This window comes from Silurus aristotelis (assembly GCF_946808225.1).
Source record: "Silurus aristotelis genome assembly, chromosome: 1".
In the NCBI taxonomy this organism is placed as follows: Eukaryota; Metazoa; Chordata; class Actinopteri; order Siluriformes; family Siluridae; genus Silurus; species Silurus aristotelis.
The window spans coordinates 23,490,157-23,507,729 of record NC_139574.1 but is presented as its reverse complement, the minus strand read 5'-3'; the positions used below and the strand labels follow the sequence as shown (position 1 = coordinate 23,507,729).

The 17,573-nt window shown below is 37.8% G+C and overlaps 2 protein-coding genes across 3 annotated transcripts; one reads left to right on the top strand and one right to left on the bottom strand.

Annotated features, from left to right (window-relative positions):
- The first annotated feature begins 1,040 nt into the window (after window positions 1–1,040).
- LOC310732459 (cathepsin S-like) lies at window positions 1,041–7,978 on the top strand. Of its 2 annotated transcripts, none has more exons than XM_083553052.1 (8): window positions 1,041–1,580; window positions 2,984–3,108; window positions 3,467–3,589; window positions 3,894–4,046; window positions 4,491–4,715; window positions 4,808–4,973; window positions 5,245–5,347; window positions 7,061–7,978. In XM_083553052.1, the coding sequence occupies exons 2-8, from the start codon at window positions 2,989–2,991 to the stop codon at window positions 7,158–7,160; spliced, it is 990 nt and encodes a 329-aa protein (XP_083409178.1). In that variant the 5' UTR covers window positions 1,041–1,580; window positions 2,984–2,988; the 3' UTR covers window positions 7,161–7,978. The 2 variants fall into 2 exon arrangements, with proteins under 2 accessions (XP_083409178.1, XP_083409177.1); XM_083553051.1 differs by having other exon boundaries at window positions 1,428–1,580; window positions 2,949–3,108.
- onecutl (one cut domain, family member, like) lies at window positions 7,694–16,668 on the bottom strand. The gene is made up of 3 exons (XM_083553022.1): window positions 16,307–16,668; window positions 14,714–15,991; window positions 7,694–11,156 (listed from the first exon to the last, which is right to left on the bottom strand). Exons 2-3 carry the CDS (start codon window positions 15,774–15,776, stop codon window positions 10,846–10,848), a joined length of 1,374 nt encoding a protein of 457 aa, XP_083409148.1. The 5' UTR covers window positions 15,777–15,991; window positions 16,307–16,668; the 3' UTR covers window positions 7,694–10,845.
- Between the last annotated feature and the right edge of the window lie 905 nt (window positions 16,669–17,573).

The following is a 17,573-nucleotide window of genomic DNA, read 5'->3' as shown; positions in this document are numbered from 1 at the left end:
TTTTATATTATTCACCACTTTCCAATTACATGACTTCCTTTGTTTAGAGATCACATTTTGATGGTCCTGGTCAGCACAGCAGTAAAACACAAGCAATCGTTGGTTATAAAATGTACTCTTTTATGGTAGTTGTTAGACATTTACTTTACTTTGCTTTTACATTTCCTGTATATTATCTGTTTTAACATCTTTAATATCTCTTTCTATATTTATTATTAAAATCTAATAAAGTGGAACATTTACAAGTTCCATTAGATCATTAGTTACCCAAATAATTTATGGCTGTGTTTTATACATTTACATGTCCAACTTTAGAGTTAAAGGCATATATTAGTGCTTGTCTAAGCATTTATACTTAATGAGTAAATTATTGATAATTGTTAAATGTTGCTAAACTAAATAATAATTTCCGATAATACATTTCTTTTTTTTTTTACTAAAACTAAAGAATAGAATAATATGTTAATTATTCCTGTTTTCCTGACAAATACTGAAATACCAAAATGAAACTAAAGAGTAAATTCCCAGGAATTTAGATTTCACAGATCATAGACTTATAGAATATCACACAGAGTTTGGTAAACGATTGGCAAAGGATCAGTTGGGTTCTGGTTTAGATGAACATTTGTCCATTGTATCCTCAGATTCCCTTTCTTGGCTGCCAGGAGTACAAAGCTGCAGTCTACTACTGTTTTTGCCTCAGTATGCTTTTCTGTTCACTTATTTGGACAAAATGGATGTTTTATTTGGTTTGTTGTTTTTGTTTTTGTAAGTTATTTGTGTGGTGTGACGATACAAGGATCAGCAGTTTCTGAAATATTTAATCCAGCCTATCAAGCTTCTAACCCTAACCCTAACCCTAGACTATAAATCCACAAAAACTCTGGCCATCATAAAGAGGATTCTGAAGATGAATAAACTGATGAATTTAAAAAAATGGATGGAGATGTGGCACCAAATCTACTACTATGAGGTATAATCTTATGATTGAAAGTCAAAATGCTTACACTAAAGTGGAATTAGGGAAGCAAATACAGCAATTTCTTTTGCTGACTCAGAGTTCTTGACCTACTTTTTACAGGCTGGGAGAAATTAAGATTACATTGAAAAAAAAAAACAAAGCAGAAAAAAGAAAAAGAAACGTTCTTAAAGATGTTCTTAAAGACTTTAGAGATTTTGACATGAATGTAAAATATAAAAAAGGAGGGTGAAGCACTCCTCTAAGTACACTTAGCATTAGCATTACCATAGCCTGCTTATTTCTTGGTCTGGTTAATAGGTGGTTTCAGACAGTCATTTGTAGACTAATTAAAAACTACTTCCGTTAATCAGATGACACTTTCCTACTTTCAATTTATTTATTTTTTTTATATATATAGATATCTGACATTTGTCCATATTGTAATTGTTCGGTTGATATACTTATCTGCAATATGTAGCCAAAAAAAAAGAAAAGAAAGAAAATGATCTCATGATCTCAGGCGACACGTGATGACACATTTTATAAGCAGAAAGCGATTGAGGCAGAGACAGGTTCTGCTTCCTCCTTGGTTTTCACTGTAGATCTCAGGCACACAGAGGTAAGTACTGTTTCAAAATGCAGTACATATATCGGAATATTGCCGGTTTTATTCCACATTTTGAGAAATCTCGAGGAAAGCCTTTTTTCCTCTATTTACCTGGCGGTTGTACAGCTGACGGACATTTTACTTTCGGTTTTACTATGATATTTATAGACTTGATTGTGTTTGTTGTTCTGTGAATTAAATGAGTTTTGGGCTCAATTTAGAACTTTGTATCAGTTTTTGTGTCTATCGTTTGTTGCTTTTTGTTTTGTTGAGACCTGATGAAAAAAAGGGGAAGATGAACTGATTTGTTGTGAGAATTGAATGTTTGACACTTAAATACATTGTGGTACTTTCAAGTGAACTCAACTGTGAAGTCCCCGTTTGCGTAATACAGAATGGTGCTTTAAAAGGTCCCATATGATATTTTGTGTAGGAATTGGGTAAGTCATATTATTTAATGATTATAGTTGTATGTACTCGTTGGTTGTTGTTGTTTTTCTTTCCATCAAACATCAGGTTACAACTTCCGTGTACTGCTACCTCATTTAAGCAACTTATGAACTGTGTTCATAAGGTGAAACAGGAGATTGAGAAAGGGTAAATGGGTAGAAATGGATAAAAGGATTGAGTGTTTAACGGAAGATATGTTGAAGGTAGTAGATAGTGGGAATTGTTTTAATTTTGTTATCAAGAAAAAAAAAATCTTTGTAAGGTTAGTTCATTGCACAATTAGTCCGACAGATGGCAGTATTTATACACAGGTTGGCAGATAAGAACAGGCGAAATAGGTCTGCCTTCTGTATCTCAAAGCACTGCTAGGGTTGTAAGACTTTTTTCACTTGCATTTCAATTGCAGTTCTCGTTTTGTGTTTTTTTGATGCAAGCAGATAATGGAAATGTAATATAGTTTGTTCACCTGCTAATGAATGTGGTCTGGGTACCTCTTAGTATTGATCTAGCATGTTTGGGGGTGTAGATTTGGATAAGAAAGGAAAAAAAAAAAGCAAGAACATGTGTGTAGTTCGTAAAATGCTCTGGTTGTTGCACACTAACTTTTACTAAAGAATATGATACCTAGATTAACTGATGCATATGTAAAGATAAAAAAAAAATTATAATAGTGACATGTACAAACCTGGTGGTTGAGGTTGCTGGTATTTGTGCCTATTGTTACACAACTTCTCTTAATTTGTCATAGGACAGGTTGCACAACTAATTTTGTAACTTCCTCAATGCCTTTTGTTCTGTTTTGCAGCTGACAGATGTATATTACTTCACTAGCCCAACAAGCATCCAAAATAACACAAAATATGCATATTTATTAGTATAAAAATTTAGTCATGCATTTTTATACAGATTTGTTTTCTCTTGTATGACCAGTTCATTTAGGTAAACCGTAATCTGAATTTACGCAGTGAAGATGTTGAGGAGCTTGCTGTTAACAGTTATCTGTGGGGCAGTAGTAGCCCTTAAAGACCCAACCCTGGACATGCACTGGATGCTATGGAAAAAAAGTCACAGCAAAACATACACCAGTGAGGTGAGAATAAGTATTCTCACTTATTCTCATGCTAGATTATTTTACCTTGACCGATCTAATTTTGATAATGTTTTCCGCTCTGTCCCTCTCTGTAAAGTTACTAATTAGAGAGCAACACAACGATTGCACATAGGCACCCTAAAGTGCTTGTATGTAATTGCCAGTATAATTTTACATTTTGATATTTAAACATCTAAGAATGCAAACATTTTATATTTAACAATTTAATAGTATAATAACAATTAGAATAATTATTAAAAAGGCATACATTTACAATATAGATATTGTATAGCCATATTAACTAGCAATGCAAAAAATATATAAGAAGTACCAATTTTTTGTTAATGTGTGGTGGCAGTTGGAGGATTTTGGTCGGAGGGACATTTGGGAGAGGAACCTACGCTTAATCACTCGGCACAACTTGGAGGCTTCTTTGGGACTGCACACATATGAACTGGGCATGAACCACATGGGAGACATGGTGAGAACTTCCAAATCAGCCAATACCGTAGAGTCTATAGGCAAATATTAAAAATACCAGCAGGTGTAAATCTCATGTTTATTTCAGGTCAAATATGTTAGTCCTCTGTCAAGCAGCACATTCACTTCCATTTGCTTATTTCAGGCTTTTTAAAATGTATACTGTCACTTTTATTTTTCTCTTCAATTAAGTTTCTATAGAGCTAGGAACAGTGGTTTTAGTAGAAATTTTGGCTATTCAGTATGATGACTAATACAGGACCAGTAAATGTTTCTTACTGTAACATTTTTATTAAAAATGTTAGACTGGAGAGGAGATCCTGCAGATGTTTGCTGGGACTCAAGTACCTCCTAACCTGAATAGAAGGGCTTCTACATTTGTTGCCTCTGCTGGAATTGCTGTACCAGATACAGTTGATTGGAGGGAAAAAGGCTATGTAACAGAAGTCAAGAACCAGGTGATTTTATTTTTTGTTTTACCATGCTCTAATAAACATTTTTTAAACCTAAATCACCAGATCACCATGATTAATCTGAGTTTGTATTTTACATTTTGTATACCTATTATGGGCTAATCGCAGCTCTGCATATAGGCCTAAACTTCTTTCTGTGAATATGATCTAAGCTGCTTGTAAAAGGCTCACTGAGCTCTCTGCGCTTCATGCATGTATATTCAAAGACTGATTTTAACACGCATTCATATATACTATACACTATATCGGATTTATTCAGGTTCTTATTCTATAAATATGAATGACATCTGTTTGTTCTGTATTAGCTCCAGGCAATGTTTGTATGGAAATGTTTGTAAAGAAGGAAGACGGAAGAAAGATTTTGTAAAAACTACAGTCACTTCTATTTCCATACATCGTATTCATAGTTTTAATGTTTCTTTCTATCAGGGTTCATGTGGTTCTTGTTGGGCATTCAGTGCTGCTGGAGCACTTGAGGGACAGCTAAAAAGGACTACTGGTCAGGTGAAGTCTCTCAGTCCCCAGAACTTGGTTGACTGCTCTTCTAAGTATGGAAACAAGGGTTGCAATGGAGGTTTAATGACCAAGGCCTTCCAGTATGTTATTGACAATGGTGGAATAGATTCTGATGAAGCCTACCCTTACACTGCAATGGTACATTATGTCTTTAATCTCTATATTAAAATTTAACTAACTATACGGCAGTGGAAATTCTTTTCCTTACTAGTTTCTTAATTGCCTTCCAGGATGGACAGTGCAGGTATGACCAATCACAAAAAGCAGCCAATTGCTCTAGTTACAGTTATGTTTCTGAAGGTGATGAGGAGGCACTTAAGCAAAGTGTGGCCACCATTGGACCCATCTCTGTGGCTATTGATGCTACTCGTCCAACGTTCATCCTATACCGCAGTGGTATGATTTAACTTAAACAACTACAAATGATCTCAAAACAGTGAAAATAGTTTGACTTTGTATTTTTACATATGGCTGTTTTGTTTAACATAAAATTGAGTGCATTTGATTGAATGAATTTCCATTACATTGTATTATTAGTGTGTGCTCAATAGTATATCACTGTGTTCTTCTTACGCATGCACTGCCACTTTAATACACATATAAATCTAAAATTACTATGGTCTCTGCAGTATGATTTGATTTGTCTATACTTTGGTCTACTTAACAGGTGTCTACAGTGACTCAAGCTGCAGTCAGGATGTAAACCACGGAGTGCTGGCTGTAGGGTATGGCAACCTGAATGGTGAAGACTATTGGCTAGTGAAAAACAGGTATAGATTGCAGTTTTATTTATAAAGTATAAAACAGATTTCTCTATACTAATTAATGAAAACTGACTAAACAGACTTTTAGATGTTTTACAAACATTCTACAGTATCTCAAAGTGAGTACACCCCAAACATTTTAGTATATCTTCTCAAGAAACAGTACTATAGAAATGAAACTTGGATAAATTTTAGAGTAGTCCATGTGCAGCTTGTATAGCAGTATATATTTACTTTCCTCTGAAAATAACTCAAAATACAACAATTATGTCAAAATAGCTGTCAACAAAAGTGAGTACATCCTAAATGAACATGTCAAAACTGTGTCAGTGTCAATATTTTGTGTGAGCACTATTGTTATTCAGCACTGCATTGATCCTCCTATGCATGGAATTCACAAGAGCTACACAGTTTGTTTGCTTGGATCCTCTTCCACTCTTTTATAATGAACTCACAGAGCTGCTGGACGTTAGAAACACAGCACTTCTCCACCTTCCGCTTGTGGATGCCCCACAGATGGTACAGATCTGGAGACATACTTGGCCACTCCTTCACCTTCAGCTGTCGTTCGTTCCAGTTTCTGAAGAGAGGGCATCATGTACTGTGACATTTTGAAGCAGAACATGTTGGAATCAATGTTTCCCTTAATTAACCGCAGCTCCTGGGGTACCAGCAGCACGCATGCGGCCCGAGACCATGATGCCACCACCGCCACAATTTTCTTGGTACTCATCACCAGGGCATTGCCACACATGCTGGACACCATATGAGCCAAAAAAAAGTTTATCTTAGTCTCATTAGACCACAGGACATGGTTCCAGTAATTCATGCTCTTGGACAGATTGCTTTCACCAAACTGTTTGTGGGCTCAGTCTTGTGAGCCAGCTTCAGAAGAGGCTTCTTTCTGGGATAACGGCCAGGCAAACCAACTTGTTGCAGTGTGCGGCGTATGGTCTGAGCACCAACAAGCGGACCTTCCACATCTGCAACCTCAAAAGCAATGCTGCAGCACTCATGTGTCTGTTTTTTGAAGCAGCTTCTGCGCCTGACTCACAGCACAAGGACTCAACTTCTTTAATGGACCCTTACGAGGCCTGTTCTGAGTGGAACTCGTCTTGGAAAACCTCTGAATGACCCTGGCCACTGTACTGTAACTCAGTTTCAGAGTGTTACTGATCTTATAGTCTAGGCCTCTTTTGTGGAGATCAACAATTTGAATTCTCAAATCCTGAGAGAGTCTTTGCCATGAGGTGCCATGTTGAACATCCAGTGGTCAGTATAAGAGAATTGTACTCAAAGCATCATGTTCATGTTTTTTTCTGCTTGACAGGACTATACAAATGTGTGTATCTTGCATTAGAGCAGTTAAAATTTGAATAGGACATGTAGCTTTGCATGGTTACACAACAGACAGCTGTCATAACTTAGGATGTACTCACTTTTGTTGCCAGTTATTTTTACAATAATGGCTGTATGTTGAGTTATTTTCAGAGGACAGTAAATCTGTACTGCAGTACAAGCTGCACATTTACTACTCTAAAATGTATCCAAGTTTCATTCTATGGTATTGTCTATTGAGAAGGTATACTAAAATAGTTGCTGAACTGTGAGAGGTGTACTCAATTCTGTGAGATACTGTACAACTGAAACTGAAATGTTAATTTTTTCTTAAAATGTATTATGTGCTGATTTTTTTTTTAATGTGTCTTTCTGTTACAGCTGGGGTACTGGATTTGGAGATAGAGGCTATATCCGTATTGCGCGCAACAAAGGAAATATGTGTGGCATTGCAAATTATGCTTGCTACCCAATCATGTAGCACAGATGAGCAGAAGCCTGCTCTTGGAATAGTATCACCTTTTAATTCTAGGATGTTTTTTAATCGGTTGTTTTTTAATCTTTTAAATTTTAATTTAAAAATTGTAATCTTTAATGTTATTGTTCCACTGAATACATTGATTTTATACTTAAAGACTTTTATATACAGAAATTGAAACTGTGGCATGAAAACATGATTCTAGCCCAGTGAATTTACAAGTGACTTTTTATTAGTGCAACATCACCACAAACAATTTCACATGAGGTATCAAAGGATTTTCAAAATTGGTACACAACATCCAGTTATGATTGACACGTAGACTGTCATGATTCAAAACCTTTGGTTGGTTAGCAACATTCATAGGTTAACATGAGGAGAGAATGGCACAATGACTTACTGACAAATGTCCCAAATGAAATGGACGCAAACACAATGAATGGTAATGATTTTTAAAGCTTTTTTGGTACCTGTAACCTTTAAATGTTTTAGGGATCACAATATTGAACACCTTTTTAACTAGAAAATCCGATGTCAACGGTTGTTCTAAATCATCTTTCAGTTCTACAAGCTGAAAGGTCAATTTTGTATATGCTTCAAAACATTCTCTATCAATGTAACATTGTCTTCTAAAATTATATTCTATTTAGACAAATTACAAAAGGTGTTCAGTGACTGTAACTATATTATGAACAGACACTTTACAGTTTTTGTCAGGTTTGGCTCTGAAGTCATCTATATTCAACTGTTGCCTATTCATTTTTTTTGTTATTTTATTTTACTGGTTACACTTGTGGGAAGAATAAACAATCATAAATACAGCAAGACCACCCTTTCCTGCTTCGATTGTCCCATTTGATATCTGCATCGATGATTTTTATTTCCCTGTCAACACACAGACAACTAATGTTCTCCTTTTGTATGTATGTTTTATCTCTGTCTGTAGATAAAACTGTGATTAGCGCTTTCAGATTGATTCCAGCACATTTGGTTAGAAAAGATGAGACACAAACTCTCCCTGAATGCATGGGATCTTTGGTACAGTTACATTTCAGCTACACCACACACAATTGAGGTAGATGAATTCTTCATAGTAGTGAATGGGTTCGAGCTGTTTCTCGGATGGCAAAAAAAATTAAGTCACGTGTACAGTCATAGCCAGAAAATATAGGCCAACCACTGTCCAGGAATTAAATGGGGATGCAAATTCTTCCATACAGTAGTTTACACATATATGCGCAAATGAGAGACATTAACAAGAGTGTATGTTTACAGCACGTACATGCCAAAACATCCCTAGCACAGTGAAGTCCAGTTTTTACAGACCAGCTCCTAAAGCTTCTTCACTCCTATGTGGCCTGTATTTGTGTCTGGCCCATCCTCTAAATCTTCAGCCATTTTCTTCTAAAAGACAGCAAAAACTTTTAACCACTAGGGGCTCCCTAAGATTACTACTTTCAACAAATCTTTACACTCCCAAGGTTGTTTTGGGTTCAGAGATGCAACATGCAAATCTGACATAAGAATTCTGCAATATCTAATATTCTCCTTTGGCCACACTAGGAGAACTGCTGCACCCGGGACAACTGCTGAGTGTTAACACATGCGCTGATGCAGACGCCCTTGTTCTGCTCGCAGCACGCTTACAATTGTCACTCATTAAATTTTAATTTGCACTCTCCAACACTCCCCACTCACTATCCCTTGGTTTGGTAATGCAGCCCTTCTCTGATCTGCCCTCCCCTCTGAATGCCCTAAGCCCATGGGTCTGGCTGAGTGAGCGGCGAGCTTCGGCCCCAGCCTCCAACAGGACACACATGAAAAGAGCCTCTTTCATGTCAGCAAAAGTCGATGGCCTCTTTCATGGTCCTCTTTCAAGTGCACGCAGTGAAGGGGGCCTCACTTCACACCCTGCGAAGGTTAAAGAGGGAGTGACACACGCGAACACAGCCAAAACGACATTGAAACTTTGTCTTGTGCCCCTGAAACCCATGTAATACTGCGCTGCACTTCCCAAAAGAAACAGGGTTTGTGTATGTATAAAGAATAATGCATTTGATCTGATTTGGATCACATGGATCCAGTATGACAAAATTTAGTCCAGCAAAAATGGAAAAAGCTTTTAGGAATTTGGATGCTGCTAAGATAGTCCAAAAGCATCCACAGAACTTTCATACAGAATTCCCAGCGAGCTTTACAATATGTAATTCTGGTCAACAATTCTAGTCTTTCAGCTGGTGCAGTTTTTAGATTTGTTCAGTGTGTCAGAGATGCTCTGACTTGAGCATGAATTGCATGTGATGGACAGTTAGAACACTAGCATTGTTACAGAAACAAGCAAAAGCAGAGCCTACATTCAGGGAGGACAAACCTTTGTCTTTGGTATCAAGATGGGACTCCCATCAGAAACAAGTTAATAGACAAACAACATGTGATGAAATAAATACTTACAATATTTAGCAAATAAATAACCAGGAAATAAATACATAAATAACCGCATAATAATAATAATAATAATAATAATAATAATAATAATAATAATAATAATAATAATAAAAACTAGTAGTATGTGTTGAGTTCATTAAGGACAGATTTTGAGCTCAAGTAACAAATAATATCCAAGTTTTTTTTTTTCTCTTGAACAATATGCCTTTAAGATTGAACAACAGGCATTAAGTAATCCATCATGGCTTGTGTGCTTGATAATTTGTAGAGAACCATTATCTGGTGCGACACTTCTCCATTGTCCAGTATGCGCATCAAGTAAAATCTTGCAATGGATCTACAGGAGTTTTCTCTACTGGTCATTTTCAGCTCAGTGGATGGAAATTACAAATGCTAATAACTGGTGCTCACTGTACATCTACAGAGGATTCCTCTTTGTACCTTTGTCTGTATTTCTCTGCAGCAGCTCCCAGGAGATTCACCAATCAATCGATCAGTGCTCTTGAGGGTACTCTTTAAAAACGCATCCTCTGCCCCTCCTCCCTCTCCTTCAGGATCCGTTTTCATCCCTATAGGATTCAGACTCATTGTTTAGTTTGAGAGGATGCTAGGGAGTTCTGCTCACAGGCTCTGGCTATCTCCACGTAGGACCTTGGGCAGCACAATCGGAGGATGAGCTGTAGCTTTTGTTAGAATTTATCCAGGATGAAACAAACCCCTAAAAATGCACACAATTTTACTTTCAAGCATTTCTCAAAAAAGGAAAAAACATCAATCCACATTCTTTTGGCATTTCTCTTTGGTCATAATTTTCTTTACATAATGGATTAAGGAAACATAAAGCACTCAGGCTGTTTAGGCAAAAAATGTCCAAGTGATGTGTCTTGATTTTTTGAAAATACTAATATCGTTTACTGTATTTAACAAAAATAGTGACGCCAAAAAACAACTGCTCACTAAATTACTGCAGCTTTCTTGGTTAATCACCTTGTACTGAAATTTCTTCCATTAAAAAAGAAATCAGTTGTTCTATTCCGAATTAAAGATGAAGAAAGAACTACCAGTTAAATACTGATAACTATACTAAGAAATCTATCTCTTCTCTAGTGTTTTATCTTTGGTTTCAGTTGTACTTTAATTCCTGTGTAAAAGATCTCTGATTAAAAAACAAAAGAAAAAACCTCTGTCAGCATCAGAGATATTAGATCTTTCACATGCTGTGGAGATCTGGCCTCTCCTCACATCATGCTGTAGTGCAGGAGACAGTAGGGGAGGAAGTACTGGACCCTGAGGACCCGGTGGAGGATGGGCGTCCCTCCTCGCTCCAGCGGTTGAGGTTTCTGCGGCGTGCGTTCATGAAGAAGTTGCTGACGGTGGAGTGCTCGAGGCCTAGTTGCTGTGCAATAGTCACCTGCAGCTCTTTGGCAGGCCGCTGGTTCTCTCGGAAGATCGCCATCAATGTACGTCGCTGCAAGTCTGTAAAGACCAGCCGAGTGCGCTTTGGTCCCTGGTTTCTTTCCTGCTTAGACTGTTCTTGCTCCTTCCTCTTACAGGCTGAGGGACAGAGACAGTGAGAGAAAGATAAAGTAAAATTAAATCAGTTAAACATAATGAATTAGCTTCTATTTAATTATATTTTAAATTGTAGGCCTCGATTTTAATTACGATTTATAAAAATGAATAATAAAAAATTCTGACACTAATTTAATTAATGTGTGCTGCAGTGGAATGCATATTGTATATATTACAGGTAAATAAATATATTTTTGTCTATTATGTTTACTTTGGCAATTGGCTGACAAAAGCATTTGCAAAGAGCAACATTGAAGAGCAAGTATAAGAAAGCAAAAATGTAAAAGTGCTATTAATTAATATCAGGAATTTGAAAAAAACAGGTTTTATTGTTGTTCATAATTATCAGAGACATAAACATGTAAACATGCAAATCAGATCTTGTTGAAATAATATTAACAATTTGCACTGCTTCCTGCTGGCATTACTAGGTGCACAGATTCTGAACTCCTGATTGATTCTACTATTTATTAATTAAGAAACAGCATAAACACACGTTGCGATCCACTTTGTATGGACAGTCCAGATTTATAAGAGTGTAGCGACTCCCTCCCATTCTCCCTGCCGACACTTGGCAGTGTAGCACCAAGCATTAACTAAATGCTTCCTTGTGTTGTAATCATGTGTAAAAGGCTGGGAATTACCATGCTATAAATCCAAAGCACTGCACCTCTTTTACAGGCATAAACATCCCCCCATAGAGTTCTTATAATCGTGAGAGCAGACCTTAACCATGATATATGCCTCCTGTCTCATGTTGCAGAAACGTGATCGAAAGCACCCCTGTTCTTCAGCCCCGACACCACACACACACACACACACACACACACACACACACACACACACATATATACACAAACACACACACACACACACACACACACACACACACACACACACACACACACACACACATACACACTATCCCTCACTACACTACCTCACTGCCCCCTCTCAACCTCCCTCTCTTCTGACCCACCCCCTGCTGATTTCTTGGGCCATGGGCTGATAGAAATTATTGATTAAATCTATGCTGCTCAGACTCCTCGACCTACAGAGCCCAGTTAACCCTTTCAACACTGCAATGACTTCAACTGAGCAAATACACAGTTTATTTTAAGGCCCTGTAGGCAAAACAATCATGCCTTAATCTCAACCATGACAATTTGAATTGTAGACAGGTGTGTGCTCTTGCATGCTTGTTTTGCCCATCAACAGAGTTGCTAAAAGACTCTCAAACTCACTGATACTGCAGAGACACTGAGAGCCACTCAAGCCTTTTTTATATAGCATTTATTCATTTAGACTTTAAGACAAGGGCTACAGGCTTCAGTGCTCGTGTGTGAAATCCCTGCACTGCCAGAGAGCTGAAGGATAGACTAATGATCTTCATCCTGCTCTGTTACTGAGCCACTCACTCTGTCTTGCTCTCTCTCTATCTTCTTTTTCGATTATAAGCAGTGCATCCTGCATACACCTACTGCTCACAGGGCAAACACACACAAAAGAGCCAGAGAAAGGAATAGAAAGATAACCACAGGTTTTTTTTTTTTTTTTAGCACAAGATTAATAATAACTATAACACTAATTATATATATATATATATATATATATATATATATATATATATATATATATATATATATATATATATATATATATATATATATATATATATAGTTATATATAGTTATTTATTTATTTATTTATTTATTTATTTTTCCCAACAATATGTACATAAGATACATAATTGATTATTAAGCTACATTTTAAAATATTAGATTTGACAAAACCTTACAGAAGCATAGCAACTGTAGAATTTGAATTTCAAATGTATTTGTAATTTAATTGGGATTTTGCCGTATTGCAATGAGTTTTCCTTTGGCTCAATGATGTCTATGTTCAGACTTTCAGCATTACAGGCAAGAAGGGTTTGCCAAAATCCAGTTTCAGCATTCAAGTAGCACAAAAGCAAAATGTATTACTGTAAATATTAAGATATATTACACAACTATTTTATTAATATTACACAATTACTGCATGACGTGTTAAGATAAATTTTTCTGCATTATTTTGGGTCAACTTTCTTCTGGTCCACGTTCTGCATTAAGCCTCCTGTTCTTTAAAAGGAGGCATGGGGCTGCGTGCATTCTAATTCCAGCCTGCGCTTGCTTATTCACAAAAGCTGTGAGCTGGCAGCCTGTGCTCTGCTTTCCCAAGGAAATCAATACCAGCTGATAATTAAACAAAAGGCTTGGCAAGAAACGCCAACCCTTGTGGAAAGTAGGTTATATAGAAAAGAACAGAGGTGTCCACCTTGCGCCTTTGCCAAGGCTAAAAAGATTGTGTATGAGTGTGTCTATTACTGAGTGTGCATTGGACAGAGAATTAAAAAGAAATGTTTGATTTGTCAGCTGATACCGGATATTAAAACCTTGATGTATTTAATCTACTGTAAGAATATTTTTAAATATCCATTAATCATCCCATCAATCATCAAAGTGACCCAAAACTTACATTTAAATGTCCAAAAAATACAAGTCAAATTTAACTAACAATATTGCCCCTACGGACAATACATATTTGTTTGCAGTTACCAAGGTTTTGACATTACCATATTCGGAAATTGGCACACAAACAACAGCAAGATGCAGTACCATGCGGGCAAACGGGGCATTGATTTATTTTTTGTATTTCCACGCTAAGAACACTCCTATGACTGAGAGCACATTGTTCACCAATCAATATCTGTGGTGGTAATGCAAGCAGAATAATTCATTCTGAAACACATTTCAAGCTTTGGTGATTGATCGCATGGGATTTGGACAGACTTTGGCAAGGCAGCATTCGTCTTCGGTGGCTAGCTACCAGAGAGCACCGTCCGACATTTTGAGAGCCATTCTCATGTTACTGTTTTTTTTGTGGAGCTCTTTGTGTGCCAAGTGCATAAACTGAGTATTCAGCCCAAGTCTTGTCACAACACTGCAACACTAAAACATGCACTGAATTTCAGAGCAAATCTCGGATGAATATTATGTAGCAGCCCACAAAAGGCATCACATCACAATATCTTGTGTAGGATTAGTGCAATTGCCACAAAATAAACCGATAAACCATAAACCATTTTCTTTAAAAAAATTTTAGCATTGTGTATTCTAGGACAATTGTTTCAGCAATTTTACAGAGCAAATGTTTCAGCCAGCACCGATAGGAAATGAAATTTTCCAAGATACAGATTGGTTTGTTTGTAACTATATTATTTAGAAACAAAGCAACTTTTGTCTCTGGACAAAGACAAAAAATTCCAAAGCTTGTGTTTAAAGTCTGTTTTTACGTAAAAAAAATAAACATGAAATAAACCTCTATGACTTTGAAATGCACAATGAGTGCTTTTGAAATATGATTTGAATCCTTAATCCAAATTATTTCTAAATAAGTATATTATTTATAATTTTATAAGAAAAACTGTGAATCAAACATAGATCTGTGTGTTATTTTGCTCTGTCTGTCTGGCAAATAAACATGCCTGAGAATTTTACCTTCCAGTCGTAGTGACGCCATCCTCTGAAATTCGGGCTCTTGTAACCAGCGGGACATCCTCTTGAATGTCTCACGGCCAGACTTCAGCTTGCTCCAGGGCTTTGGGTTTCGTAGAAGATCGGACAGGGTGCCCTGAGAGCGGCACAGCACCCTCTCTGCGAAGATGGCCTGCGGGATGCTGTACCTCTTCAGCTCTGTGATGATCCGCTGGGCCACGTCTTTGGTGTTGATCTCCTCGCCTGCACTGCTACTCTGGGAACCAGCCAACATACCCTCCCTGGCGAGACCAGAATTTGAAGAAGAGGAGGAGGAGGAGGGGGAAGAAACAGAGAGCTCGCCAAGCTTTGAGGCCTGCTGGCTGGGGTGATGATGCTGGTAGCTCTGGGTATAAAGATGGGGGTGGTAGGTGGGTATATGCTGGTGGTGACTGTCCATCTTGTTCAGATGATGGCTAACCCCGTGGTCACTTCCCAGAGAGGGGGGTGACATTTCCCTCCCAAAGTCTGCCACAGTTCGGCAGAATAGGTTACCTCCATTGCTTCCCATATGGACTTCATGGCTGCCTGCTAACATCTGGCCACTGTGTCCATTCTGTGTCCCTAAAGAGCTGTAGCTGTGCATGGCCGGTTCCAGACCTGAGCTGCCCAGAGGTGGAGACAGAGTCTGTGACATGCCCAAGTCTTTGCTGTAAGGGTTATAGAAGTTACCTCCAAGGCCTCGATCCTCACGCATGAGTGTAAAGCTACCAATTACATTGCTGACAGGCAAACAAGGATGGTGGTGATGATGGTGAAACTTGTCATCAAATGGCTGCAGGGGAGTGAGCGTGGTATACGTGCCGCCACAATTCGCAGGGCTCTCCCTGCCATAGCCCAGCGTTGGCATACTGTGCTCATAACCAGTGCTTCTGTGCTCATGTTCCAGGCCCATGGGAGGGCTTCCCAGTGTGGGACGCGAGAAGGCAGCAGAGACGTCTCGTGAATGCAGCATCAATCGACTGTCTTGACTGTGTGCAAGTTCCACATGACTGTGAACCGACACCTCTCCCATATTCCCCTCCATTTCTACAAAATATGTCTGGAAATGTTTTACTTTCACAAGTATCTTTCAGGATGTCCGAATGTTTGCAAAGTAACTAAAAGCTGAATCACTGTAAGTCCAGAGAAGGCCGTAATTTTGGGGGGGGGTTTCAAAAGCGGATACAGAAGTTCATTTTCAGCATTTTTTTTTTTTTTTTTGTGCTCCTTAAATGCACCTTGTCCTTGACCGTGGAAACCCTGTGGAAGAGATACAGTAGGAAGTGATCAGTTGATTGCTTATTGATTAGTTGCTTATGAAACCTCGTCGCATATTGATCACGTACTACCAATTCTTGACCAACCACAGACAAGTTTAGCAACAAACAGCGCAACAATTACTCGAATTCTCCGCTGCAGTGACACAAGTGCACGTCATTTTCTGTTCTATCTCTTTTTTTTTTTTTTAATTGTTATTGTTTTTAAGTTCTAATTCAATGGACTCGTTTGCTTTTTAGGAAACTCTAAATCTGGAAGGTCAAATATTTCCGTCATCTTGGTGTTTAGTGTTCTTACCTCAACGTAGAGCAGGGCGATACTGGACCAGATGCCCGGCGCTCAGCGAGCAGCAGCGAAATGGAAACAAGAATCCTGAAAATGTACGATGTTTTTCCTACCGCAGGAGATCGATAATCCAAAACTGCTACCGAGCCGAGATACTTTTCATCACCATCATTCTGTGTGCGGAAATAGGCAGCGGTCCGTTTACTCAGTTTAGTTCACTTTCGGGGGAAATGGTCGCGGAGGCCAAAATGAGCAGGATGCGATGAAAACGCCTCTGCTTCTGAATGTTGTAGGCGCTTTGCTCTGTTCTACACAACCAACAGCCCTGTGTATGTCTTCAACCTCAGCTCCCTTTCTGTCATTATCTCTCTGCATCCCCCCTCCTTCCCTTTCCTCTGTCTCTCTATCGATCTCAGCCCCGTTTTTCTCTCCTCCTCCCTCTCTCCCCCCTCTGAACGTCACACACTTAAAAATCTGACAGATGTGGCATGAATTTCTAACTCGGATTAACTCTTTCGCTCCTGTACAGTCCGCTAGTCACGTGTATTCAGCGATAGCAATCTCTAGGAAAACTGCGAGATAGGCTTCATCTTTAGCAGAAAAAGATTTGTTTTGTTTGTTTGTTTAATTCAACTATTCAACTCTTCAGACCAAATCCTCCCACATGTTTCTACATTTATGTGTACGGATTACCAGAAAATCAAACATTTGGTTATTATTATTATTATTATTAATATTATTAATATTATTATTATTATTATTATTATTATTATTATTATTATTATTATTTTACTAGTATTAATAAATAAAGCAACTCCATTGCTCTTTCTCCATCTGTCTATTTGTTTCTCTATTCCTTTCTTTCTTTCTTTCTTTCTTTCTTTCTTTCTTTCTTTCTTTCTTTCTTTCTTTCTTTCACACACGTTATGAGTATATAAGGTATTGTATTTATATAATTGCCAAAACTTTTTTACAGTAAATAACAATGTATTAGTAATCAACTCACTTCTAAGGGCCTATATGTCCTTGTTTTAAGATTATGAGCACCAGTTCGAATATTTGGACTTATTGTACCAGTTACAGTTGATAATATCGATAATAAAAGAATATTAATAAAACGTAACAATAACAGTTTGGAAATAAAGATTTTAAGACCCACATTTGTATTTAAACTGCCTCAAAAAATTGCGGATGAGGTGTGGGAGCCGCTGTGTTGCGGTAGCAGATGCTGCGCTTTGGACACACACACACACACACACACACACACACACACACACAC